Source organism: Mastacembelus armatus, chromosome 22, assembly GCF_900324485.2.
Source record: "Mastacembelus armatus chromosome 22, fMasArm1.2, whole genome shotgun sequence".
NCBI lineage: Eukaryota > Metazoa > Chordata > Actinopteri > Synbranchiformes > Mastacembelidae > Mastacembelus > Mastacembelus armatus.
Window position 1 is genome coordinate 4,654,982 of NC_046654.1, and position 26,487 is coordinate 4,681,468.

General features: G+C 39.0%; 2 protein-coding genes across 3 annotated transcripts; one reads left to right on the plus strand and one right to left on the minus strand.

The window, feature by feature from the left end:
- Positions 1-108: 108 nt before the first annotated feature.
- Positions 109-6,943, minus strand: hadhab (hydroxyacyl-CoA dehydrogenase trifunctional multienzyme complex subunit alpha b). The gene is made up of 20 exons (XM_026314346.1): positions 6,830-6,943; positions 6,074-6,115; positions 5,892-5,962; positions 5,683-5,816; positions 5,324-5,462; positions 5,098-5,217; positions 4,833-4,935; positions 4,559-4,681; positions 4,323-4,441; positions 3,854-3,910; positions 3,485-3,594; positions 3,113-3,247; positions 2,704-2,875; positions 2,504-2,590; positions 2,266-2,406; positions 2,055-2,123; positions 1,633-1,828; positions 1,425-1,539; positions 1,071-1,216; positions 109-725 (listed from the first exon to the last, which is right to left on the minus strand). The coding sequence occupies exons 1-20, from the start codon at positions 6,894-6,896 to the stop codon at positions 580-582; spliced, it is 2,292 nt and encodes a 763-aa protein (XP_026170131.1). The 5' UTR covers positions 6,897-6,943; the 3' UTR covers positions 109-579.
- Positions 5,463-26,295, plus strand: rps6ka5 (ribosomal protein S6 kinase, polypeptide 5). Of its 2 annotated transcripts, none has more exons than XM_026314232.1 (17): positions 5,463-5,547; positions 11,693-11,764; positions 11,954-12,172; positions 12,366-12,481; positions 12,585-12,686; positions 13,008-13,091; positions 13,182-13,285; positions 13,372-13,522; positions 13,717-13,878; positions 15,178-15,303; positions 15,700-15,833; positions 16,560-16,653; positions 17,578-17,748; positions 18,079-18,270; positions 19,806-19,965; positions 20,444-20,607; positions 21,050-26,295. In XM_026314232.1, the coding sequence occupies exons 1-17, from the start codon at positions 5,532-5,534 to the stop codon at positions 21,353-21,355; spliced, it is 2,373 nt and encodes a 790-aa protein (XP_026170017.1). In that variant the 5' UTR covers positions 5,463-5,531; the 3' UTR covers positions 21,356-26,295. The 2 variants fall into 2 exon arrangements, with proteins under 2 accessions (XP_026170017.1, XP_026169937.1); XM_026314152.1 differs by lacking the exon at positions 5,463-5,547 and adding an exon at positions 8,301-8,587.
- The last annotated feature ends 192 nt before the right edge of the window (positions 26,296-26,487 follow it).

Genomic DNA, 26,487 nt, shown 5'->3' on the forward strand with positions numbered 1-26,487 from the left:
ATTTGAGCAAACCTTCATGCTCCACAGATAGACTCTAATTCTGTAATTATAGTCATTTATCCTCCAACAAACACATGAACGCACCTAGAAGGGAAGATGCTGCTTTGATTTAGTAGCAAAAATCTTTATTCAAGCTCAAAATGTACAAGTGTTTAAACATTAAAGACACCCTCTAATGTACAAAAAAAAACATACTGAAACACACCCACTTGCCAGTTTATTAGGGACATTCACTGTAGCTCAAAACGTTTTTGGAGTGGATTCATTTTGCAGGCTTCATTTATATCTGCAAAGTTAGACTAAATAATAATAATAATAATAATAAAAACATATATAGTAATATATAAATAATCTATGGCCTTCAAAATGATCACAGTTAAATGAACGAACACTGAACATTCATGAAGGCAGGACTGTTTTTTGGTGGATTGTTGTGTTTGACAACATTACGTTTAGCTAGATGTGTCTAATAAACCAGCAACTGAGCTTATCTTTTAGTAGGTTTGTCTGCACTCATTAAGTAAATGCTAAGCCCAATTTAGTGACAGACCGGAGTTTCTGGCACACATGGTGAGTCGGTTACTTGTGAAATTTCTTGCTAGAATCTTTTGCATGGTCCAGTAGGAGTTGGCATGGTGTGAACTGATTCCCATAAACAGCTTCGTACGTCCTCATCTTTGCCACCAGTTTGTCAGCACCAAAGGTGTCCACAAAACGGAAAGGTCCTGTAAGCAGCAAGATATTTTGTTAATATTATCACAGCAATCTCTATGTTAAATGAATGATAAGGATATCACTTTGTTTTTTTTTCATTACGATCTGAACAGAAGAGCTTTTTTACAAATACCAGTTGGTTACTACAAATACAGTTGGATTTAAAGTTAGAACAAACACTTGGAAGGCAAGTAAATTTACTCCTAAGATCTTTACTGCACCCTACAATGTTTTGTTACTACTACACAGAGAACAAAAGGACACCATATTGAGGGGTTATGATCTCTTCATGGAAAGAGGTTACAGCTACTGAGCAAAAATGGCTCAAATGACCATGACTAAGACTGAAACCTGACCTCCAAGGCAGGGGGGAAATCCCAGCCCAAACACAGCCCCAATGTCTCCCTCCAAGGGGCTATTCAGTATACCCTCTTGCAAACACAGCACAGCCTCGTTGACGAATCGTGAAACATGTCTGTACTGCACATCAGAGTCTGATGAACTGTAAAGAGATTCACATGTAAAAATGAGTATTTTCATAATAAACCAAGTTAAAAGCTCAATAGGTTTTGTCTATCAAAAAAAAAAAAAAATAAATAAAAATCTATTTCACTTGCTGTTAAAATTAACAGCATCTACTAATAATGATATATGAACAAAGTAAATTAAAATTGCTGCAGTGTTACTGCAATTGTCCAGTGCTAACTTACACGGCAGGATTTGGAGTCATCTTGAATTTCTCCAGGAGTTCTCCAAGTTCTGGGTTGACATCTTTGCGTTTGGTTCCTGCATGGTAGATGTAGCAACCCTTTCCTGATTTGCGGCCTTGAGGGGAAATAAAAAAAGATTAAATATTTATAGCTCAGTACTTTATTTAACTAACATTTGAACAGATTCCTTAAATGTGACCTCCCATACCCTTAAATCCCAGGTTCACCATGGTCTTCAGAACGTCCACGTTTCCGCCACCAAAACGAGAGCCAAAAGCTTTGCCGAGATCCTCGGCTACATGGGCAGCAACGTCAATACCAACTTCATCAGCCAATGTGGCTGCACCGACAGGGAACCCAAAGCTTGTGGTGAGTGCATCTAACTTCTTGGGGTCAACCCCTTCCTGTAAATGCACAATGCTTAAATTAATACTATAGATTTTATGGATTTATAATAATAACAATAATACATTATATTTATATACACATTAAAATCCCCAAGGTCACTTTACAATGCAGATTTATGAACAGTTATCCAAAAGTAATGAATATATTTGGAGTGGATTCTGCCGATCTTAGTGCTGTGCATCTTCACAGCTGTAGTTTGCACTGTAATATAATATCACTAACCTGAAGCGCTCGTACTGCCTCAGCCAACATGGGAGCCAAACACCTGGTCGTATAAAATCCTGGTCCGTCCTGCAGACATTTGTGTCATATTATTGAATCAGGTCAACTACTTCCAAACTCACTGTACTGGTCATTTTTATGCTATGTTGTGAATATTTAATAGGTATTCATTTGTTATTAACTTCACAATGAAAAAGCAACTAAAGCTCACCCCAACAACTATAATGACTTTGCCCTGCTTCAGACCGACTGCCACAGCAGAGGCCGTAGTGTCCTTTGACGTCTGATCAGTGGTTATAATTTCAAGCAGCTGCATCTTGTCAACTGGAGAGAAGTAGTGCATTCCAACCACCTAAGAATACAGTGAAAACACTCAGCAACATTGATTATTTTAATTTAATTTAGAAGCAAACTAGGACAGTTAAGTTACAAGGTTCTTAAGTCCAAACCTTGTCTGGCCTTTTGCTGGCAGCAGCAATATCCTTGATGGGCAGAGCAGATGTGTTGCTGGCAAATATGCAGTGAGGTGGGACCACCTGCATGCAAATGTTTGTCAGATCATAGTTCAAAGTCTCAGCTTAACTACTGAACTATTATGAGTACATTCTCTTTATCAGTTAGACCAACTAAAGTCTCTTCAGTCACTTACAGCCTCAACCTCCTTCAGGACTGCATGTTTGATCTTAATGTCTTCAAACACAGCTTCAATAACCATGTCAGCCTTTTCAAAACCACGGTAATCCAGCTGGCCGGTCAAGTTAGAAAGTATGGAGTCCCTCTGAAATGATGTGATGCTCTTCTTTTTGGTCTTGTCATTCAGTCTTTTTCAAGATAAAAGTCAAATGATACATCAACACACTAAGATCACACAAGGAAGGCTATATCAATTCTATGCTATGTACCACTACAGTACTTTCATGTTTTCAGGCAACTCTGAATAGGTGTATCTGCTATATTTACATATAGGATGTGTATTCAATAATTAACCTGTTCAAATAAAACATTTTCAATGACCAAAGCAACTAAAACAAATATCTGACATATAAATAAAAACCTACCCTTTGTAAACTTGCTGCTCTCCCCTGGCCAATCCATCTGTAGTGGTGTCCTTCAGGATCGTGTGCACACCTTTGTCCACAGTCACCTGAGCAATACCTGCCCCCATCAGACCTGCTCCCAAAATGGCAAGAGTCCTGGCAGAAAGAAAGTCAGACAGTTTATCTACCACCTAAATAAAGAAACAGAATAACTTTATGATAGGAAGGTCTTAAGACTCATGCGTTCTTCAGAACAAAGTCATCTGTTTAGCATTAGTGTAAATGTGTCAGTGAGACCTGGATTCCCAATCAGAGCAACCAAGTATTCAACCATGACATATTAAATTCTGGTTGATCACGTGTTAATAGTGTGTGAAAGTAATACACACTTACTTCACTTCTCTTTGAGGGGTTCCAAAGCGGTTCTTTTTGCATGCTACTTGACCGTGATATAGACCAATCAGGGCTGCTGATTCTGAGGTTTTCCCCAACTGCCCAAAATTCTGTAATAGTCAAGTCAAGTAGCTTTTATTGTTGTTTCTGCCATTTACAGTGAATACAGTGCACAGTGAAGTGACAATCTTCCTCAGGGACCCATGGTACTACATAAAACATTACAACTAGACAAGGCTACACATAAGTAATCATATCTAATGATTAGACTAGGTGTCCTAAACTGGAAATGTGAATGTGTACACGTGATATTTCATCAAACAATTTACTTTTTTAAATTTCCCTATGATGTAAGCCAACAAACCTTACCTGAGACTCAGCTAGGTATCCAGCAACAGGGCCTTGTTCAAGTCCAGTCTTAACACACTGAGAGGGGGAAACAACACAAGACAAATGTTTAATTTCAAGCCGCATTAAAAATGAGACAAATTTTCTAAAAACATAAGATAATTAGGAAAACAGATATCACAAAAGAAACATATGTAGTCATGGGTAGCTACCTAGACATAGGTAGTCTAGCGAAGAAATCCTCAAACCAGCAAATCACAATTACTAAGCTGTGGCCAGTGAATGCTTTTGTTTATTTGTCAATTTATTCAGTTGACACAAAAGTGTCACTCTGGCATTCATTTTCCACGCTGAAAAAAAATTAAATTCAACTGCACACTATTTGGAGCCCTCTTACTTTTAGTATTTTAGGTCATTATTATCTTTTTAATTTCTTCCAAAATCATCTAGAGATGTAGCAAGTTGTTGTTTAGAAGAATCTTTTACTTACTTCAATAATTTTCAGGGGTGCTGGATAAAGTCCCCTGGTCTGCTTCATGACTTTATCATGGACGGTTTTGTAAATCTGATTCCTTACAAACTGCAAGCTCATAACGTAGTCTTGAATTTCTATGGAGAAAGAACTTTGACTCTGTGATACAGTATATATTTCTTTATTCATGATGAAACGATGAAATATAAGGGACTACAAAGAGTGAAATGCTCTGTAACTACAGGACAACTTACTCTGCATCATGCCTTTCTCTTTGCGGAGAGCGATCTTCTTGTTAACAATCCCTTTTGCACATTCAATAGCAATTTCCTCAAGGTATTCTATCGTTCTCTCCTCTGGACTCTTCAGTCCAGGTCCTAAAATAAAAAAATATTTTTTAAAATCATGCAAGGATTGATTTTAACAGTTTCATTCTAATTCAAACACTGAGCAAGGGTCACAGATAACAATGTCTACATGTGGTAAAACTGTAAACTACCTATTAGAAACAGTTAAAGTTTTATTTACCTAAAGGGTCTACAAGTTGGTCAACAAGTCCCATCTTTTTGGCCTTATCTGCTCGGATATTTCTTCCTGTGAGCATCATGTCCAAGGCACTGGGTAGGCCAACCTAATGAAAAAAAAAAACATATGTAAATAGTGCTGTGCTGTTATAGCATGCTTTCATATATTATGCACTGTATACAAGGTGTGTCTGTATTTCATTGAAAGGCAGGTAATTAACTTTGAGGGACAGCAATGGAAATTTAGGGAATATAATTTTAGTACAGACCATTTTGGGAAGTCTCTGAGTACCACCAGCTCCAGGTAAGAGACCCAACATTACTTCAGGAGTACCGAGAACTGTTTTGTTGTTCTTTGTTGCAATTCTGTACTGGCAGGCAATAACAAACTGAAATACAAAAAGAGCCCATTACACGTTATCATCAGTCATCCTCGACAAATACTTCCAGCAGAGTCAAACATATAAACTGGTTGCTTAGATGATTTGTTTTTACCTCTAAGCCTCCCCCTAAGCAAGAGCCATTGATGGCAGTAACAATGGGTTTAGGAGATTTTTCAATCAGCTCCAGAATCTTCTGTCCTTCCTGAGAAAGTTTGGTGACCTCTTCTATACTGTTGCAGGCCTGGATCATACTGTAGCAGACACAGGGTATATTACAAGAATTCCAGAAAATCCAAGACACAAGAAGACTTCAAAAGGCAATGGAACATTTTAATGGTAATATCATATATTTTTGCTTCAGATAAGCAGAAAAATGCAATGCAATTAGCATAGGAGCCACATTACTTGACTAAAATACCACACAGACATTTCAAAATTTAGGAGTCAGGGATTTAAAGAGACTTCTCTTACGTAATATCAGCCCCTGCGATGAAGCATCCTGGCTTTGAGGAGATGACTACAGCACTTTGAACAGCATTGTTAGCCCACACTTCATTCATTACTTCTGACATCTCCTTTTGCATTTGAGCTGACAGGGTGTTAACCTAGAAGAAGTGACAATTAGGTTCACAGTTCGGTCCACAAATGAAAACCGTCAGTCATTTTTAATGAGTTCACACCTTGTGGTTTGGGTCATTGAGCCGTATAACAGCAACATCATCCTTGACTTCATAGTTCACATGTGTTCTGGCTAAAAATAGAAAAGGAGGATAAACTACAGTGAGAAAATAATTATGTCACTGGACATATTAACCTATTTTTACACATACACTATAAACATGTGCAATGACTTTAGAATTACCTAGCATGGCAGGAGCTACTGAGAAAGAGCGACAATCATTACCTGTGAAGAGAAAATTCAAAGTAAACAATATATAATTACAGTCATGTGACTAAAATGCTTTCTAACTATTCCAACCTACATGCTTCATAGTTTCCACATATTAAAAACATAAGCCCTAAAAACTGTATTCAAACTAAATATAAAAAATTCACATGACATGAATTACAAGTTACGAGATAATATTATCATGACCTCAGTCGGTTTTACCCACGCGGTGCAATCCAGTGCACAATGACCCTTCACCTAGATTCTCCGCCTACCATTGATAGTGACTGACACTATCGCAATGGCGAATGAATAGCACAGGTCTAATCTGTGTCAAAGCTTCGTTAAAACTGCCCTGACACGTACAGGTTACAGCCAAATTGGAAGATAACCTTCTGATTTACAACTTTAATGTCTAACCGAGCTGCCCACCTGACTTACGTGATGCCGTAGCAGCTAGCGTTAAGTTAGCTATCTTACACAAAGAGCAAGTTTACCCGTATGTGTGCTCTTTAAAAGAAAACAATTCAAAAGTTCCACTTTCAAGGAATAATCTTGTTAAACGTCCACTGACATGTACATCTGCTGAAAGAAACAAACTGCATGATGCACTACTACTGCATTGGCGGAGCTAACAGCTAATATAACAAGCTAATTGGGCGCTTTGCAAACCTATCATTTTCTGCACGGGTTTTCTTTCACTATATATAGCAAATTCTTGTATTCTACCTGTGAAGAGAGCATATCTCCTTGATGTCAATCTGGAAAGAACACCAAGGGCTCGAATACCAGCCATCTTCGGAGTGGAGGTCACTACAGCGGTGTGAAGAAAGCTGGCGATTTTCTGCCACTTCCGGAAAAGTGACTCTAGAAGCTGATTGGGGGTTATTTAGAATACCCATTTACCACTGGCTGAGCGTGAGGAATTCGCAGCCCATTGGACGGTCAAGGACTACAAAACGCAGCTTAACTGGGCTGCTTCTAAACAAAAAGAAAAAACAGCTGGGTCCTGCCTGAATGGTAAGACCGAGTCCCCTGTCTAATTTCGAAGATTTTTTTTTTTAATTTTCAGGAAAAATTGTAAGTTACTGTAGTTAGAACAAATGTATGCACAGGAAAACATACAATATAAAAATCACTAGACTAAATAATAGCAATACAGCAAGCTAACACAAGGTGGTGGCAGAAAGCTGACTTTAAACTAGTAAACGTAACTATTACTATGTATTTATTAATTCCTTTTTACACCGGGGAATTTTGATTTAGATTTGAAAATGTGTTTTCTGTATTCAACTGTCATAATGGCAAGGTAAATACAGAACTGCATCTGGGCATCTTCTAGGGCAAATACACAAACGCAAATATGAGAAGTTGAAGATAAGCTTTAATTTTTAAATCCTAGAGAGGTCAAATCTGAATATCCATTCAAAATTTCGTCAAAACGTGTGCATTTTTTGTCTTTGGGCTGCATCCTACGTGACCTATAACCTACATTCATGGCAGCAAAAAGGTGACACCCTGTGCACAAATTGGAGAATTACATTACATTTGGCAAATGGCGCACTACAGCTGTCTTGAGTGAGATTATTCCATACCTGAGTTATAGACCAGTCTTTTGAATCATTTACTCACTAGCAGCACTTATTATTTTGCATGATTTCTATATCCTACCAGGTCCAAGCTTTTAAGACTACAACAAGCCTGTCTCACTATTACCGTAAATGAAAACATAAACAAATGACAATAAATAAATATAATCGAATAATTAAATTATCGACTGACTAGTGACTATATCTTTAGAATACACGTGAAGTGAAGCAATAAATATTTGGACAAAAATGTAATCGAGTAGAATTTTTAACAGTAATGTAAAACTACACTACTAACATAATAACCTACTTCAGGAAAATCTTCACCACTGTGCTGGACCAATAAGCGTATTTTATGAAATCAAAACACATCAAAGACAATTTTGTAATATTTAACATAGTGTTATGCAAACACTATAAAAACATATTATATTCTTTTAATGATCAATTGATTGCACTTCAATTTTAACACAGCGCCAGTCATTTGAGGTAGGCGGGAACTTGTGTCGCTAACATTAATACATCCAATCAGACGCTAGATGTTCACATAGCAACACCAATCAGCGACGAGGGACTGTCTGGTAGCGAAGATAGTGGTAGTGGTTGTGTGCTGGAAGGAGCAAGTGTTTCCTTGGGGCTTGCTTGCTGCTGGGTTTACTAATATCATTCTGCTTGTGTATCTGCTCAGCGTGACGCCTGTATCACAGGTGTTTCATTATCTTGCTGTATGCGTTGTTTACGGCATGTTCATATTACAAACTAGCTCGCGAGGTGAACGCAACCTTGTCTGAAAAGCATCTTTGAACGTAATTGGAGCACGAAATTACGATGCCATCCCCGATGGAGGGATCTTCCAGAAAGGGTGACCTGTTTACTGTGAAACATGAGCTGAAGAACGGTAAGTTAGCTAACTTCCAAGGCTGCAGGTTTCAATTGGCATTCTATTGTTTGGAGACGCCTGGACTTGTCAGGGGAGAAATGTTAGCTGGTTAGCTTGGAAGAGCCAGCTGTCACTGTCAATGGGCGTTTGTAGTAAGCTCAAACATTGACGTTACGTTACTCAGCTCCAGAAATGGCAAACGAAGGCTAACATTAGCCAGTTGTCCTTGTTTCTTGTAACGACAAGTTACTGCTAATTCACGCAGGCCAGCGTTAGCTAACTAATCTCGTTACTAACGGTAGCTAACTACCACTTAATAACTGTGGTCAACCCGGGTAAAAACATTAGCTTAAGCTAGCTGTTACCCTAACTGGGTTAATTCAGACAATCGCCAGAAATTTTGCTACATGACACTGTTAACGTCTTAATAACCCAACGTCAATTACTAGTTAAGTTGGTTTTTCTGTTATTGCTTGGATTTGTTAGCATGCAAAGCTAACTTCTCCTTAACCAAGGAAGAGCAGACATAGCTGCAATGCTGTTAAGTCAGAAGAGCTAACGTTAGCGTGGTTGCATTAACGCTACACAGATGTATACAGTCACTGCAGGTAACGTTAGCACACAGGTAACTGCTTTCGTGTCTTGGCTGGCCTTGTGAATTTGATCAAACTCAGCATCATCCTGAATGTGAGGTGTCATTTAATTGATTGTTTGTAAAAGGTGAACAAGTGTTGACATGCCCCAGCAGAATCTCACAAACTCCAAAAAATATTGGTACAGTATACAAATGTTCATTATTAATATTTCAGTGATGTTGGTTATGTTCAGTAGAGTGGGAAGTTTACTGACTCGATGCAGAGAGCTGCTGAATGAAGTTGGACACCGCCTGAGCTGCAACTGGTTTATAATGACAGTGCTACTGTTCAGGCTGCAACATGACTATGCTGCACCCCCATTTACTGCCCTGCCCTAAATATGCAGCCTGTTCAGTTGTTCTACCTTTTTTGTATTACATTTCACACAGCATGTTAGCCACTGGATCAGCTTAACCCAATTTTGCACACTAGCTGTAGTATTTGACCCAGTGGGGGCCATATAGGTAAACGTGAGCATAAACAAGCCCATTCAGCCTTTATTTATTTACGTTTTGCATACAATGTCATCATGGTAAATATGAAAATATAAATGATTTGTTGAAATTCAGTTGTATTTAGATGTTGTGTTTTTAAGTTTGATCACTAAGGAAATCAATCAAATACATGTGTTAAGGAAATCTTGTTTTTGAGGAACATAGATATTTCCCTATTGTAAACCTGTCTTCCAGTAAGCATTATCTAGCTGGACACCTCTGTCAGTCTATTAATAAACACTGAAATCAAACCTGGCCTTGGCAGGGGCAGGGTGAGCTTGACATGGGTGTTATGTAACCTGAACCTGTGACCTCATCTTTAAAGGACAGTGTTGTTGTTTTGAAATGAAACAGTATGCACTTGAACTGCCTGTTAGTTTCAAGAACAGCAGCAGAAAAGATGAAATCAGCCTCTTTAATTGCTCAGTAGCCTATTTTCAGAGTGTGAGACAGAAGGAACGTGTTCACTACAATGGTCATGCATGCTCTGCTCAGTCAGCTGTATTGGGAGACTGATATAGAAAGACATGAGGAGTCACTGACGTGCTGAATTCACTGAAGAACTTAGAAAGATAATGACCTTTGCTTGGGATTGTAGCATATTTGCTTGCAGTTTCATGAAAGGTCTATCTGATATTACATATTTGAGTAAGAGTTACATTTTTTTAGCACAAGATGTGGTTTAAAGGCCACGTCTCCAACCTTTCTGTGATTATGGAGTTTAATATCATGGTTTTAAGTTTTGTCAGAGTCAAACAGTGTGTTTGCATCAGTATACAAGAATGCATTATTTTTATCGTGGGCTACAGTTTTCAACACAAAACTCTGTGAGATGAGGTGATCTACCATCTTTAACCACACTGACTTCCCCAATTGGTCACATGTTTTAAATTGTCCACAGCTATTTGAAATAACAGCTAATTAGTCCCATGTGTATTTACAACTTGGCTGCCTAAACAGTATTTAATAAACAGAAGTTCTTCAATGTTTTTGCCTATAGGCTGATAATTTTATCACAACTCAATAGCTTGCTGCTCACTTAGCATCTTTCCATCTATTTATCATGTAGGAGCAGGAACAGCTATAATGTAGAGATGCAGCAGATAGAAGGTGATATAAATTTAAAGTTTTCTAGATGTAAATCCAGACTTTGACTTTTATGCTACAACCTGCATCCACAAGTTGTATCTATTTAAATGTTTATTGTTTTGGTTTTAGTACTTAGTATGTTGAATTGGATTAAATTCTTTGTCATTGTGCCCCACAGGACAACAAAATTCAATATACAGCTCCCTATATCAGTATACATATCTAACAATTTTCCACATGCACATTTAACTTACATTGTGCAGTCTTATATCTTTGGTGCAAATACATTAAAAACAATGCCTAAAAATAAAATAGAATGTATATTTACAATTTTCCACATATACAAATAGATCAAGTCATGCAATCTTTTACTTCTGCAAATGTGCAGCAAGGTAATTAGTTGGACAGGTTTTGAAAAGTGGGTATTTGGTGGATTGATTTAGTACCTTTATCCTCCTTGGGATAAAACTATCCCTGAGTCTTGTTTGTGCACAAAAGCTTCCTTTGCCATCATTAGTGACTGTAGGTCTTGAATGTCAGTCATGCTAATTATCCAGTGAATTGTCTAATGTGGTGCTGATCATTTTAGACAGGAGATTTATAATGTATCTGCAAACAGCAATAGAAGTTTTTAACAGTGTTGTGAATAAAAACCAAAATGTTTTCATGTCTTAGATAAGCATTAGGTTTAGTCAATGGTAAAATGTCTAACAGAACAAGGTTATTTCAGGTCACTGACATAATTTTTTGTTGGGGTGAAAAAATATATTAAATTAAAGGCCATAAATGACATCTGATATGTTATTTAATTGTATCCATGCATTTTGTCATTCAAGCCATCTTTGTCTTGTTATATGAAAGAAATAATATTTAATATTACTTTTTTTCTTTTGGTCTGGCTTCAGCCAACCTGACAGGCCATGTAGAGCGGGTAGGCATCGAGAACTTTGAGCTACTAAAGGTGCTGGGCACAGGAGGTGAGTAAAACCTTGGTCCCTCTCTTTGTTGAACAGAACATCAGACAGTTACATGATAGCTTGCTTGACAGTCTGGCATATAAAATGGTCTGTTTTTTGGTATATTAAGCATGCTGTAGGTGTTATTTTTGGTTAAGCATTTACTTCCACTGAACCTTACCCTCTGTCTTTGTTTATTTTAACTGCCAGCATACGGCAAAGTGTTCTTGGTCAGGAAAGTGAGTGGTCATGATGCGGGGAAGCTGTATGCCATGAAGGTTTTGAAGAAGGCCACTATTGTGCAAAAGGCAAAGACTGCTGAACATACATGGTCAGAGCGGCAGGTGCTGGAGCACATCCGCCAATCTCCATTCCTCGTCACACTTCACTATGCCTTCCAGACAGATACCAAGCTGCACCTCATTCTCGGTTAGGATAATTATATGGAACTGCCTACATTCAAAAGATCATCACCTCTGTGTTATGTTTTCACAAGTAAAATAGATGGTTAATGATTTCCTTTTAATCCTAGGAAAGAAACAGATTTCAATCAGAGGAATTAAGTATTTTCCTATATCTTCAGAAAAATTAGTCAACTTATCTATTATGTCTTTTATTACAGATTATGTAAATGGTGGTGAGCTCTTCACACACTTGGTGCAAAGGGTGCGGTTTAAGGAGCAAGAAGTAGCCTTGTACAGTGGAGAGATTGTGCTGGCACTGGAACATCTACACAAAGTAAATCCCAGACTCAGCACAACCAAGTAGTGTCTGTTCTGAGATCATCTACTGTTTTTTACATTTCAGTTGTTATAGACCCTGTTTCATGTTCTTATTGCAGCTTGGGATCGTCTATCGGGACCTAAAACTTGAGAATATTTTAATGGATTCAAATGGTCATATAGTTCTCACAGACTTTGGCCTTAGTAAAGAATTTGATCAGGTACAGTACACCTCAACAATCATCAAAATTGATTCATTGGTGTGTTCTCTTTAAGATTTTTTGAAAAGTTTCCTGTTTCTTTAAATCCTTTAAAAGTATTTTCTTAATCAGCTTTTTTTTCCCTGTTTGCAGTGGGCTTTTTAGTGGATTTTATTTGACATTTGACTCTTATAATCCCAGCCACTTGCAGGCATTTCACAACATAGCAACACAAAAGTCTTGGGGTGCAAAGATTAAGAGTCTATTAAGATTAAGAGTCTTATTTTGTGTTATGTTTGGCATTGATGCATTGTGGGGTTTTTTTTTGTTTTTTTCAAATAGGTGGAAAGAACTTTCTCTGTCTGTGGTACCATTGAATATATGGCTCCAGAAATAGTGGAAGGAGGAACGTCTGGACATGACAAGGTAAGTTGTAATTTTAAATTTTGTGCTCTCCAAAAGATCTTTCTTTTAGTGTGTTAATGCAAAGTGGGTGGGTGCTTTCATGCATTCCAGGCAGTGGACTGGTGGAGCCTTGGTGTGTTGATGTATGAGCTTTTGACTGGAGGCTCACCCTTCACAGTTGATGGAGATGAGAATTCACACACAGACATCGTCAAGTATGCCTGATCATCAGCCATATTTTTCAGCTTGTAGTAAGTTATTATCAGTCCACAACACTGACCATATCTCTTACACATCACAGGAGGATTGCAAAGAAGGATCCTCCTTTCCCCAAAGATATGGGACCACTGGCCAAAGACCTCATCCAGCGACTCCTCATCAAAGATCCAAAGAAGCGATTAGGCTCGGGTCCCAATGGAGCCGAGAATGTAAAAAAACACCCCTTTTACCAGGTGGATCTCATTACCTATCTGTAATATTTCACAATATTTAGAAAAATTAAATGACTAGCTGGGATGTACAATAATTGTATATGATTGGTTGGTTTAACTTAGCAGTAGTTAAAAAAACATTTTTATATAAACAACATTAATAAGGATTGAAATGGACCACAGACTATTTGTATTTTTCTTTTTTCTAAATTTAGAAAATTAACTGGGAGGACTTGGCAGCTAAGAAGGTCCCTGCCCCATTTAAGCCTGTGATTCGAGATGAGCTGGACGTCAGCAACTTTGCAGATGAATTCACAGAGTTGGACCCGACCTACTCCCCTGCAGCTCTGCCTCAGAACTGTGACCGCATCTTCCAGGTGGGATGGAGTGTTTTATCAGACAGAAATATTCCTTTGTGCTCCTTGCAGGTTGTTACACAGGGCAACATTTATATTTGCATCCATTTTGTGCTAATGTGTGTCTGGGCTATGGTTGCAGGCAGTGTGAAATGTTGACATGGATGAAAAATCGCATTATACATTATCTGCTTTTTGTCTGTGACTATATTTGACATACTCCACAGCAATTGAAGTAATCAAGTGAAGTTTTGAATGTCCTCAAAAGGTTGCTGTAAGTCAACATGAGTCTGTCTGTGTGCATTGGTATTCAAATTGACTAAAGAGTCTTTTATTGAAGTAATTGCTGCCATATGCAGCTCTTATTGAAGTAACAGATGTGAATGACTATTTTTGATGTAGCTTTGAACCATAATATGGCCCACAACTCTGTGCCAGCTGATGACTGTCTGATGTATTGCATGAAATTTCAACTCTGATTGCCTTCTGGATCCTTGAGCTTGGTAGATCAATAGATCCATTAACGGGCTTCTCTCATGGAATAAAAGGTTACACTTTGAGAGCATCACCACGTCTGTCTCGGTTACGCCTTCAGTCTTTGATTGCCAACTTCATCTTGGCTTTTTTCGCTCTCAGCTGCCATTCACATAGTCTGAAATTTTGTGGTCTTTATAATTTGCAAGCCTAGCAATCTCTGAGATAACGACAGCAATCCCAATTTTAAACCGTGCACTCGCTCCCCCACGGTGCCTCACAAAACAAAATTAAAATTGCATTAAGAGCGCCAAGATGTAATTTCACAGCAGAGCAATCAAATATTCAAGCCCAGCAATTTAGGGCATCTCATTCATTCAACATCCATCCTTCCGTCCATCCATGGCTGTCACTACATACCACACAGCTGTGTGTGTGTCGGTGATAAAGGAAGAGAAAGATTAATGCCAGCTCAAAGCACTGGGCTCCCCACAGCTGGAAAGAAGCAGGCGGCACTTCACAGTGACAGATCTAACAATAGGAACAGCTGGACAGCCACTGTCACTCAGATGAACTGAACTGAGAATATTGTGGAGCTGACATGCTGGTTTGACGCAGGAACAATTGAAGAAAAATGCAAAACAATTTTTAGTTTTAAAGTAAAGTGGAAAATATAGAGAATAAATTGTCTATAAATGTATATAAAATAAAGTATAATTAATGGGATTTCATTGGTGCAGTCCTTTATGAAACTGTAAACTGCATCAGTGGGAATGTTCTTTTCTGTTGTCCAAATCTTTGCTTTGTCTTTATTAAAATATGAACATGAAGATTTTCTGTGTGCAGGGCTACTCCTTTATGGCCCCCTCCATCCTGTTTAAGAGGAATGTGGTGATGGATGACCCTGTCCAGCTGTGTGGGGGCTCTGAGAGACCAGGCTCTGCAGCGGTGGCCCGCAGCGTTATGATGAAGGTACTGTAAGATAAATGGACCCCTCTACACAAACACACTTTAGCTAATGTGTGTGGCTTCAGTCTCTCACACACACACACTTCCTTTTTGTTCTACTAGAACTTTTTTTCTCCTTTTTTATTGTTTGTACAGTATCTGTACAGCCTTTTGAAAGGGTAGCAGTGTACTTCTTTGTGTGCACTTACTTCTCCTAACAATCCTGGCAACCTGCTGGTATAGACATGTTCTAAGAAAGATTTAATTTTAAATAAATACATTCTTTTTGAGTGAACTTAGACTTGAGGTTAGTTTTTAATTTACATCATTTGCAATTATTGGTCTCTTTGGTGATGCTTCAATATTAAAAAAATATATTTCACTAGACAACTTGCTTTGGTTCACTGCTCTTCTCTATAGGACTCACCTTTCTATATGAGTTATGAGATGGACCTGAAGGACAGTGCTCTGGGAGAGGGTAGTTTCTCCATCTGCAGACGGTGCACGCACAAGAAGACCGGACAGAAATTTGCTGTTAAGATTGTCAGCAAGAGGTACTGTCTGCTGTTTGTGTTGGACAGTTATCTCTAAACAAATCTTGCACAAGAAAATAAATATTATGTTATACTGATGAATGCAATTGTAATTCGGCTTGATTACACAGATTTTAAGGTTGTGAGATGTGTGTTAAAAATGTAAATATATCTCTGCTAGTTTCTTTTGTTAGTTACCACTACAAATAATGGGTTTGTGATGTGTGTCGACTGCAGTCCTACACTACACTCCTACACCTCTCTACTGACAGTATGGCACCAAACATTATGGCTTTAATAATAGCGAACCTCACTGGGACAATCCATTGACACAAACACATGTTCCTAAATCCAGATAGGCAGTTGAAAAGTAAATCACACTTTGGTCAGAGCATCGTTGTGTTTTTGAACCATGCTTATGTTAAAATCTATATGGGGTCAGTAGTCAGTGGTGCTGCAGAGACAAACTGCACTTGCTGAATGGGGATGAAGGAAATGCCTCTGAAGTTAAAACACTGAGAACTTTGGAACTGGATGTCATGGGCTTCCCTAGATGATTTGTAGGGAAAATGCTAAGCAGAAGAAAAAGCTCAAAACTAAAAAAAGACGCAAACTGGCTGAGGATGCTGTCTTCTTTTCTTCATGCACTTTAAAATAGAATGCTCATTTGCTAACATGTAACACAGTGACAGTTCAGACTAAAATGACCTATTCAAGAGGCTAAAACTGCTCTTTCCTTTGGTGTAGGATGGAGGCACAGACTCAGCGTGAAATAGCAGCTCTGAAACTCTGCGATGGCCACCCTAACATTGTTAAATTACATGAAATCTACCACGACCAGGTAAGGTTCATGGCAGCATTGACACTCACCACCATAAATTCTGTATTGTGTGGCTTTTTGTGGGGCCTGTAGGGACTGCAGGCTTATTAAGTCCTAAAACTAGAACAAGGCAGATTAATGAAGATGCTGGAAGCCCTCAGGGTCTCTGGCTTATCTTTTCACATATTGTCCCATAAACATCTCACCATGTGCTCAATATTTCACACTAGTCAGTATTAAACAGCAGCTGTATTCTATAGGCAATTCTATACTACTGATCAGAAACAGCCTAGATTTCAAACAACCTTAATTCACTTGTGTGGTTAATTGAGCTCAACAAACTGAGTGTGCGTATGTTCCAAATGTATGTAGCTTAGTTGGAAGGTGTGTCTATGTGTCTGACTGTTTACAGATTCATTAGCCCTGGCCTTTCAAGCCCAGGAGCACCACTTTAGTCCTGATGAGCTCAGTGGGGTTATTACTGTACCTCAGAGACCTGTGACCCAGATCAAAGCAATGCTGCCTCGTCCAAGTCCTGCCTTTTGTTTCCCACACACAGCTCTAATGAGAAACACTACCCTGCTGCCCAGACACATTATTGCCCTCCCACTTTGTTTGGCCCCTTTTGCTTTTACTGAAGGCCATTATGGTTTGATCTTGCCTTCATGGGATCAAGGATGGGTTGTTTTTACTGTATTTATTATAGAACAGAAAAATCCCTGTTCACATGTCACCATTCAGCTTTTTTGAACTTGCAGTTCATGCTGTGAAAGCAGGATTAATGCTACAGTAGTTAACACATGCTCAGCACTATTTCTTTAATTGTGAAGGCCATAGGAATGCTTGCACCTACTATACTGTTTCAGAGCATGTCAAAGATTAAATGGCTGTAATGCAGATTGGTGAGAAATGTAAATATTGCGTGCGTTTGTGTGTTTGCTGTAGCTCCACACGTACCTGGTCCTGGAGTTACTTGGTGGAGGGGAGCTGCTGGAGAGGATCCGTAGGAAGCAACATTTCAGTGAAACAGAGGCCAGCCGCATCATGCGCAAACTGGTGTCCGCTGTCAGCCACATGCATGATGTAGGAGTGGTGCACAGGGACCTTAAGCCAGAGGTACTGGATGTATACTCAGGAGCAGCAGGGCTGCTAGTAGAACTGTTTTTCTGTCTGAGCAGCTTGTCTCTCTGTGATAACTATAGATCACTGGATCACACATTTTCAAAAGAGAATTACTGTGTTTTTGTGAACCTGGTATGATCTGTCATATTGTCATTCTGACTCTGCAGTCTTCTACAAAACAAGAGTAAAATTGTTTGACCCTAACATGGGTCAAAAGTACCTGGTCAGACAAGTCTTGAAGTCCAATTTAGTAAGCTCTTGAGTGGACCAGTTTTGCAGAGCAGAGAGAAATGATTGCTGACTGTGTCTTGAATTGCTTCATAGAACCTGCTCTTCACAGACGAGAGTGAGAACTCCGAGATAAAAATCATAGACTTTGGCTTTGCTCGCCTCAAACCACCAGACAATCAGCTGCTGAAGACTCCCTGCTTCACCCTGCAGTATGCTGCACCAGAGATCCTTAAATATGATGGCTACGATGAGTCCTGTGACCTCTGGAGTCTGGGAGTCATTCTGGTGAGTGGATGTGGGACGGCAGAGCCATGCTCAGGTTAAAATGAAGTGCTGGTAGCTAGACTAATGCAAAATCATTCACTATTCAACTTGACATTGTTCTGAGAGGAAACAAACATGTGAGCAGCCCATTATGTCAGTATTTCTTTTCTTAGAAATAAATATTTTATTTTACAGCAGGTTGAACAAAAAATGGGAAAGACAACTTTTTTGTGTACCATGTTGTTTGTTTGCAAAATGCCCCTATTTAGCAAGTAGGTGATCCAAGTTTGTGCTGAATTTATCTTTAAATCAAGAGCACACAGAATGCCTACAGTGCACTATTTAATGTGACCAAGATAAAAGTAATGGCATACTAAAAAAGATTATTGCTGTTGTTTTTCATAAAGATTTTAACTGAAATATTTCTAAAACCAAATTAATGTTTAATCATAAGCTACATACGCTGTTGACTTGTTGATGTGTTCAAGTTTGTGAATTAAGAATTTGCTACAGGCCATTCTGATTTTGCAATCAGCTGTTATTTTAACTTACTCTGGCTGCTGTGTGTGTGTGTGTGTGTGTGTGTGTGTGTGTGTGTGTGTGTGCGTGTGTGCGTGTGCGTGTCTCTGTACGTGTGCGTGTGTGTGTGTGTGTGTGTGTGTGTGTGTTGGTTCTTGTGCATACACACATGTATGTATGTATGCATGCATTTTCATCTCCCTCTCTTGCTCAGTGCTACACCCTTCGGCATCCTGTTGTGAGCTGACACAGTTAACTGTTCACCGTGAAGTGAAGAGCAACCAGTCTGGCTCTCAAAGCTGGTTAAGGCTGAAAATGAAAGGTTGCTTCCCAGTAGCAAAAATGACATTTTAATTCAACCTTTTTCTGTGTGGAAGAGGAAAATTAAAGGGAGACATAGAGAGGAGAAGGAGAAGGTACACAATGGGGTGAAGAATAGAGAGAGAGACTTCTGTACTTGGCCAGTCATCCATCCCGACCCTGGCCCCTGTGTGCGAGTGCTGCTTTGCACCGTCGCCCCCTGGGGGGGATATGGGAGTAGTGTGCCTCATGGAGCTTTGACGAAATGGTTGCTGACAAGCTATGTGCATAATTGGCTGGAGGCAAATTGAGCTGAGATACAGAGGGAGGCAGGAGAGAGAGAAAGTTCAGGGCATGATAGAGCCTCCACTGCCAAAAGGGCTGTACCCAACTGTCATTTTAATGAGAAATCTAAGGGCAAATGTATGCAGAGCAAGGTGAGCACAAACTGCTCCTCTGTTTGGTAGAGGTCCAGCCATGGTCAACAACATGCAGCATAACCATGGAAACATGGACAGTCGTGATTGGTCGAGAATGTTGTTATGTTTAACAGTTGATGCATTTTCCCTTTAATGCCTGCCTGCAACTAATCACACACAATCTGATATTAACAAAAAGTAGCATTTCCTGTGCTACACTGACTATACAACATGTTTACAGTGTAGATATTTAAGGCTGGAAATTGAACGTAGCTTCTGTTTTTAATAGCAAGCTGTGTGGTTTTGCTTTCTTTGCAGTACACCATGCTGTCTGGCCAGGTACCTTTTCAGTGTCAAGAGAAGAGTCTGACCCACACCAGTGCAGAGGAAATTATGAAGAAAATCAAACAAGGAGATTTCTCTTTTGAGGGAGAGGCCTGGAGAAACGTGTCCCAGCAGGCCAAGGACCTGATACAAGGTGTGAATGGGACTGCTGGCTCACTGTTAAATCACGTGGATTAAAGTATAAAGCACTTTTTTTTCAGAAATCAAATATTATTGCACATTAAGACTGCTTTTTGAAATACATTTTCTAGTATACTGTATACTAACATAATTAAAGCATGCTGAGCACTACATTTAGCTAAAATAAGAACATTTCAATATTACCTGAAATGAGCGGACAAGACTCATGACCATTGTACTTGAACTTACAGGTTTTCTAGTGTTCATCAACATAAGGTTTACAGATATATCCCTATTATGAATATATACCCTACTATTATATTTTGTGATTCTCAGTTAGTTATGACTGAACATTTAACTTACAAAGTAGCTTAGAGAAGTTGAACTACCTGAGGAATCAATCACTTCCTCTCGTGGTTCAGTTGTGGCTTAGCTTTTCACTGTGGTTATTAAGAGCACTAAAGGTCATTATCTGTGTCCGGTCTTTGCAGAGTTGCTGACGGTCGACCCAAACAAGAGGATTAAGATGTGTGGCCTGCGTTACAATGCCTGGCTCCAGGACGACAGCCAGCTGTCCTCCAACCCACTCATGACCCCGGACATTCTCGGCTCCTCCACCGCCTCCGTCCACACTTACGTTAAAGCTACTTTCAATGTAAGAAATGACTTTTTTAGATACTGGTCATCGTTTCTCAACTGTTCTGGTTCCACAATTTTAGATTGTGTAAAACAGTTTAAGCAGCTGTTTAAACTGTCAACTTACTATTGCTCAGGGCTGGTATCACTTTTAAACTGGTCAACATGAAAGATGAAATATAGATTATTCAAATATAGATTATTTTTCATGTATTATGTCAAAATCTGGTAGAAAACATTTCTACATTTATTGAAAGCACCAAACATTCCTTAGTTCAAGCTAAAGATTTGTTGCTTTTTTTTTTCTTTTTTTTTTTTACCAGTAAACATAAATGATAGTCTTTCAGTTTTGGACTAAAAAAGGAAATTGTTACAAGGATAAATGAAAATAATCATTTGTAAAATCTCTTAATATCTTTACTATAATGTCTGTCTCACCAGTACCCCTATTTTTGTCCCAGGCATTTAATAAATGTAAGCGGGAAGGTTTCCGCCTGCAGACAGTGGACAAGGCGCCACTAGCCAAGAGGAGGAAGATGAAAAAGACGAGTACCAGCACAGACACCCGCAGCAGTTCTAGTGAGAGCACCCATTCTTCGTCCTCTTCCTCCCAGTCTCAGGAGAAGACTTTCCCCGAAGGCGACACCAACCCGCTGCCGTCCAGCAAAACTCCTCTCACCACCCCCACCAACACGCCCATTTCCCTGGGAACAGACTCTGAGCACCAACCAGCACCTTCAGCCTTTCACTTCTCAGAAGGACAGTAAGACGTAAAAGGATCTTCAGGCAATTTCGTGAATCGCAGGAAAGGTTGGACGGTGTAGAGACAGCTCTCTTCTCTTTCTCGCTGTCCATTCTGCCTTTGGCTCAATTGCATGGACGTCCGCACGTCTCCAAACCAAGCATGCAGTAGGAGCAGCAGCCGTCACCTTAATATCAGTCAATCAATCATCACTAGCAATAGCCTTTCCCCTTTTCTCTCTCTCTCTCTCTCTCCCTTTCTCTCTTTCTCTCTTTCTTTCACATACAGACTGTATCAATCAGGGACTGGACCAGGAAGAAGTTGTCACTGGTGTCCATGATGAAAAGGGCTGCCCTCTTGCCCCAGGTCCAGACAGGCAATGGAGAGACATCTTCAGTCTCATCATAAAATCACAGCTCTATCTACTCCATTTAGCTGTCTTTGTCCATGCCTGCAGAGGTTTTAAAGGGAAAGTCGTAGTGTTTACAACATGGATGCTTTGTATTTTATTGTGAAAGGGGGAGAAGAAATGCAGCATGCTGCAGCGTGACATATAATGGGTCCACTTCTGTTTTCTGGGAAGTCTCTGCTAGATGGATCAGGGTATTTATATGTGAATTTTACAGACTGAAATTTATTTATGATAAGCTATATTATTAAATTATTTATGGTTCAGAGTGATCTGAAAAGAAATAATGGTTACGGTGAATAAGATATTTTGTGTATGTTTGTGTTTTTCCCAGCTCAAAGACTGTTTCATGTAGTCAAATGGTTGTTCATACCTCTTTGTAATCATCATAGACATTCATTCTTCTAGTCTGTTCTTGATTCATAGTTATGCAGGCATTGTAAGATTATTATAAGCAACAAGAGATTAATATCTTTAACCACTGGTTAATGGTTTTGATGCAGTTTGTTGATTTGATGTAAATTATTTGTGGAGACTGGTGAATTTGACTGAACTACAGCTGTTGTCAGTGGTCAAAAAAATCATTTTCCTTGTATATGAGGATTAAAGAAACAAAAGTAAACATCTTTTTGTAGAAGCAACCAAATGTAGATGTAGTATTTTCAGCCAAATCTGTGGTTTTATCGTTGTACAGGGAATACTGCTGCCTCTGAGGGTCTGACCCAACAAGAAGAGCTATATTTAGACTTATTTTTGCCTCTGATGTGGGAGTACGACCACTTAAAGGCTCAGCACTGCTGCTGTTGCACTTGGTTTGATTCTCAATTGAGTATTTAATCCAGCAGTAGATTTGCCTTGTATGGTGTAAGGCTTAATTGTGTCATTATCACTGCGACCAATTGGATTGTGCAGAATGTCCCACATAGAAAATTAAGTTCGGCTTAGTGCGAGGTCAGTGCGTCAAGAAGTTTATGGTTGACTTTTCTGAGGTCTAGTATGCCAAAAGGCAGCTTCTAGTAACTTCCTTTGCAGATTTAACAAGACATGATTTTAAAGTGGAACGTTTTTTGTGCCAAAAAAATGCATTTCAGTCAGCTATGGGTCATGTTTGAGGTGTAAAGGCGGGGGATATATATGGACATTTTAAGGCAATATAGTAAAAAGTTGCTTCTTGTCTTAAAACTAATGCAGAACAATGATCCTTTATGAAAACTTTTAAGTGTCTGGGGACAGACCTCAGACAAATACTCGTTTCACTTTTAACACCATCCCTTGCCCTGTTTACCAAGTTGTACTGCATGACTGAATGGTATCTTTACACTGTGTGACTTCTGTCACTTTGAGGCAGATATCTGGTTAGTATTAAGCCCCTAGTGCATCAGCCCCTTTTTTCCTTTGTGTCTGACGTAAGTTTGTTTACTTGCACATTTAAATATTGCAGATTTAATTTGGGACTTTGAAGTTTTATTGTTTGAAGTGTGTCGGATGTTTTCACCAAGACCCCCTTTGAATATTGTAATGTCCCAATGTTACAATACTGATGTTAGCCAGGTAGTTAGGCAAGTGAAATGCCATGCTGTGTTTTATATTTTGCAAATATGTCTGTTTCCATGGTTGTAGTTTAAATACTATATTCTGTCTGTAAATACAAGGGTATTTGTGATCAGTATGTGAAGCTGCCTAGAAACGGTTTCTTCGGCTCAGACAGGATACAAATTCTTTGTTGGACTACTTGTGTGCATTTAAACACACTCCGTCATCTGCTTCCATTTTAATGCACTCTGAATCTGAACCAAAGCATTAACTTCAAGGTAGCTGCTCTAAGCTGCATGAGATATTTCCTTTCATGCAAATATGCAACAAAATGCTTTATATATCACCATTTTTGTTTGTTTTGTCCAGCTGGTTAAAGACGCCCTAACACATAGAATTTTGTCATGGTTTGTTCCTTCAGAGATACTATACACAGTCTATATTATCCATATCCACACATTATCATGCTTAAATCTATGCATCTCTTTTTGCTGTTGCATTGCTTTTGCCAATTTAAAAGGACCAAACAAATAGGTCCAAACATAGTGCTTAAAAGGGTGTAACAAATACTGTATTTTGAATCACATAGCGTTGGCCCCAATAGGAACAGCAAAGTAGGATCTATTGCCTATATGAAAAGCTGGAATCCTTGGAGCTAAACACTACAAACCTCTTGTCTAACTTAGTTCACATGAGTTCCCCGTTGCTGCCTCATTAAGCCTCTTTTCTTTTGTTTGGGTGTATTAATAGCTCAAGTGGAGGAAGAGGAAGAGTGTCCTATATTGAGCTTCCCTCTGGGAGCCTGGCTCTATTAGCCAATGCGCTGCAGTGCTGTTTGTTCCAAAGAAAATACCATGCTCCACTCACTGCCGCTGTGGGACCCAGCTCACGTTCTTTGTAGGGAAAATAACAGCATATCACAGGAAAGGGTTGATTTTTAGTACCAGTGTCTCTTGGGCCTAATGTTCTAACTAGGTTCCCCCCTCCCTTTGAGGAACAACTTGTTCAGTGTGCCACTGTGGGGAAAGACAGAGGGAGCCTGGATTTTGGGTCCTGTTGTTTTTGATACATTGTGCTGGCCTATGATACTTTCTCTTTTTAATACTGAAAGCCCCTCTCCTGATGAGCTAAGCCTTTGTAGCTTTCTGTAACAGTATTAAGAGGTGGATAGTTTAAACTCCTTTGTATGCTAAACCATCAGTGGAGTGGGTTTGGCATGTCCATGTGTCCTTCTGTACTTTTGTCAGTAGTGTTATGTATGTGCTTAAGAGAGAGATGTGGGTGCCAAAGCTGTGACATCTTGCACCGAAAGCATGGCTCTTGGGTGCTTTGGGTAATGTGTTGTCTTTGAACGTGATGTTTTTGGACAGATGCGATTTGAGGGATCATTTTAGCCAGCTTTTATTATGGGTTCTTATGGAGCTGTCCACGGTGCTGAAGTGGCCAAAAACCCTGGTGGTGCTGCTGCATAAACACGCAGTTTTCTACAGTGACCTGTAATAATGATCAGTTAAAGCAGTGATTCCCAGACTTGTAACCCCAGGGGGTTTTGTGTAGATCTTGTGAAAGACTGTGAAGCAGCTCAGCTAATTTGAAATATTAGAATTTGTGCTTAGGAGGAAAAACACTTACAAATATCTGTTATAAATAACTGTTATGACAAGCTGTGAAACAGCTTTAGCCAATCTGAGCAAAACGTTCTGGATAAATAGTTGAATGTCCAGTGTTGGTAGTAGTGTGAATACAGACCAGGCTAAGCCTAAACATCCATTCCAGGATGATGCTTTAACGCTTAAGTATAAGAATGTTATGTAATTAACAGTGTCAAATAACATCAAAATGAAAATCAATTTATAAGGGGCTGTGGGTGTACTTTATTTCACACGAGACAGTTAGTACCCTATTTGATGTGGTCTGTTCACTAACATTACAAAATCAAACAAAAATACACTGTTTATAAATACTTCTATTTGTTTATAGTATTTTTTTCTGGGGGAAAAAACTTGTTTAAATGAAAATAGCTGGATTGTGTATGGATTTTCCAAAGCATCAGGGACACTGGAGAAGAGAATATGAGTCTGAAATTTTGAATTTCCTACACTGATATTTCCTAACTAGGGACCATTTAACCAAACCAAGGTGGCAGAGGTTGTACAGCAAAAAGTGATTCTATATGGGGGTAAATTTTCTCTCTCACCTTGCCCGGAGGTCAAAGCACAGGATCACCTACAGAGAGCCTGTAATTGCTCTTTGTAATGCTGGTCACACATTAAATCTACAAGTAAAGGTTTTAGTTGTTGTATGCACATGTTTTAAAGGATGTCATTTACTGCTGAGGCCAACCTGCCACTTTGGGCATCATCACCTTCTTCCACCACTGCCAAAACCATCATGCATGTCCTTCTGCTTGATTTCATTCTTTGTTGATTCTATATCATTACTGAAGCATGTCAAAAGTACTGTAGCAGAAAATCCCTTTGAGATTAGTCAATATTAAACTGTTTCAAACACGCAATCAAGCTTTAAGGGCAAAACTTTGCACTTGTATGTTATTTATTTGTTCTTTTAATCATGCAATCAATTTTTTTGTTTTTCTGTAAACGGAAAATGTCCTCTTTGATTTTGTGAGGGTTCAGATGTTCCCACATACTGTAATACTGTAATATAAACCTCAACACCGGATAGTTCTCTTACTTACTGCAAGGACACACCATGTGCGTACTGCTTTTTAGGGCACTGTGAACATCATCCTTCAGGCACATTGATAATATGAGGAAAAACCTTGATTTGCTTCAGTAAATGCTTTATTTGCTGGCTGAATACGTTTGTACATTTAATAACCTGAGACCAGTCATGGTGAGTCCTTTTAGCTTCATTGTATTTACATCATTACTGAAGATATTTTGTGATACCGGGATTTGTGCGTATGATTTGTCAGAAGGACATGAATAAATGTAAGACTATTCATATTCATTCAGTGATCTTGACTATTAAATTAAGTGCAAACTTGTTTTATGTTTTAACAGTTTTCATGGAAACTTTATTTCAGTGGCAGCCTCTAGATGGCAGTGTTTAATAAAGTATGGAAAGGAGAACAGTACTGTGCAGCATTTACTCCAGCCTTTATAGTTCAGCTATAAATGAGTCAAAGAGAAGATTTTAAATATGTTTACAATTAAATGCTGTCTAGCAGGACTACAGGTTTAGGTCTATGT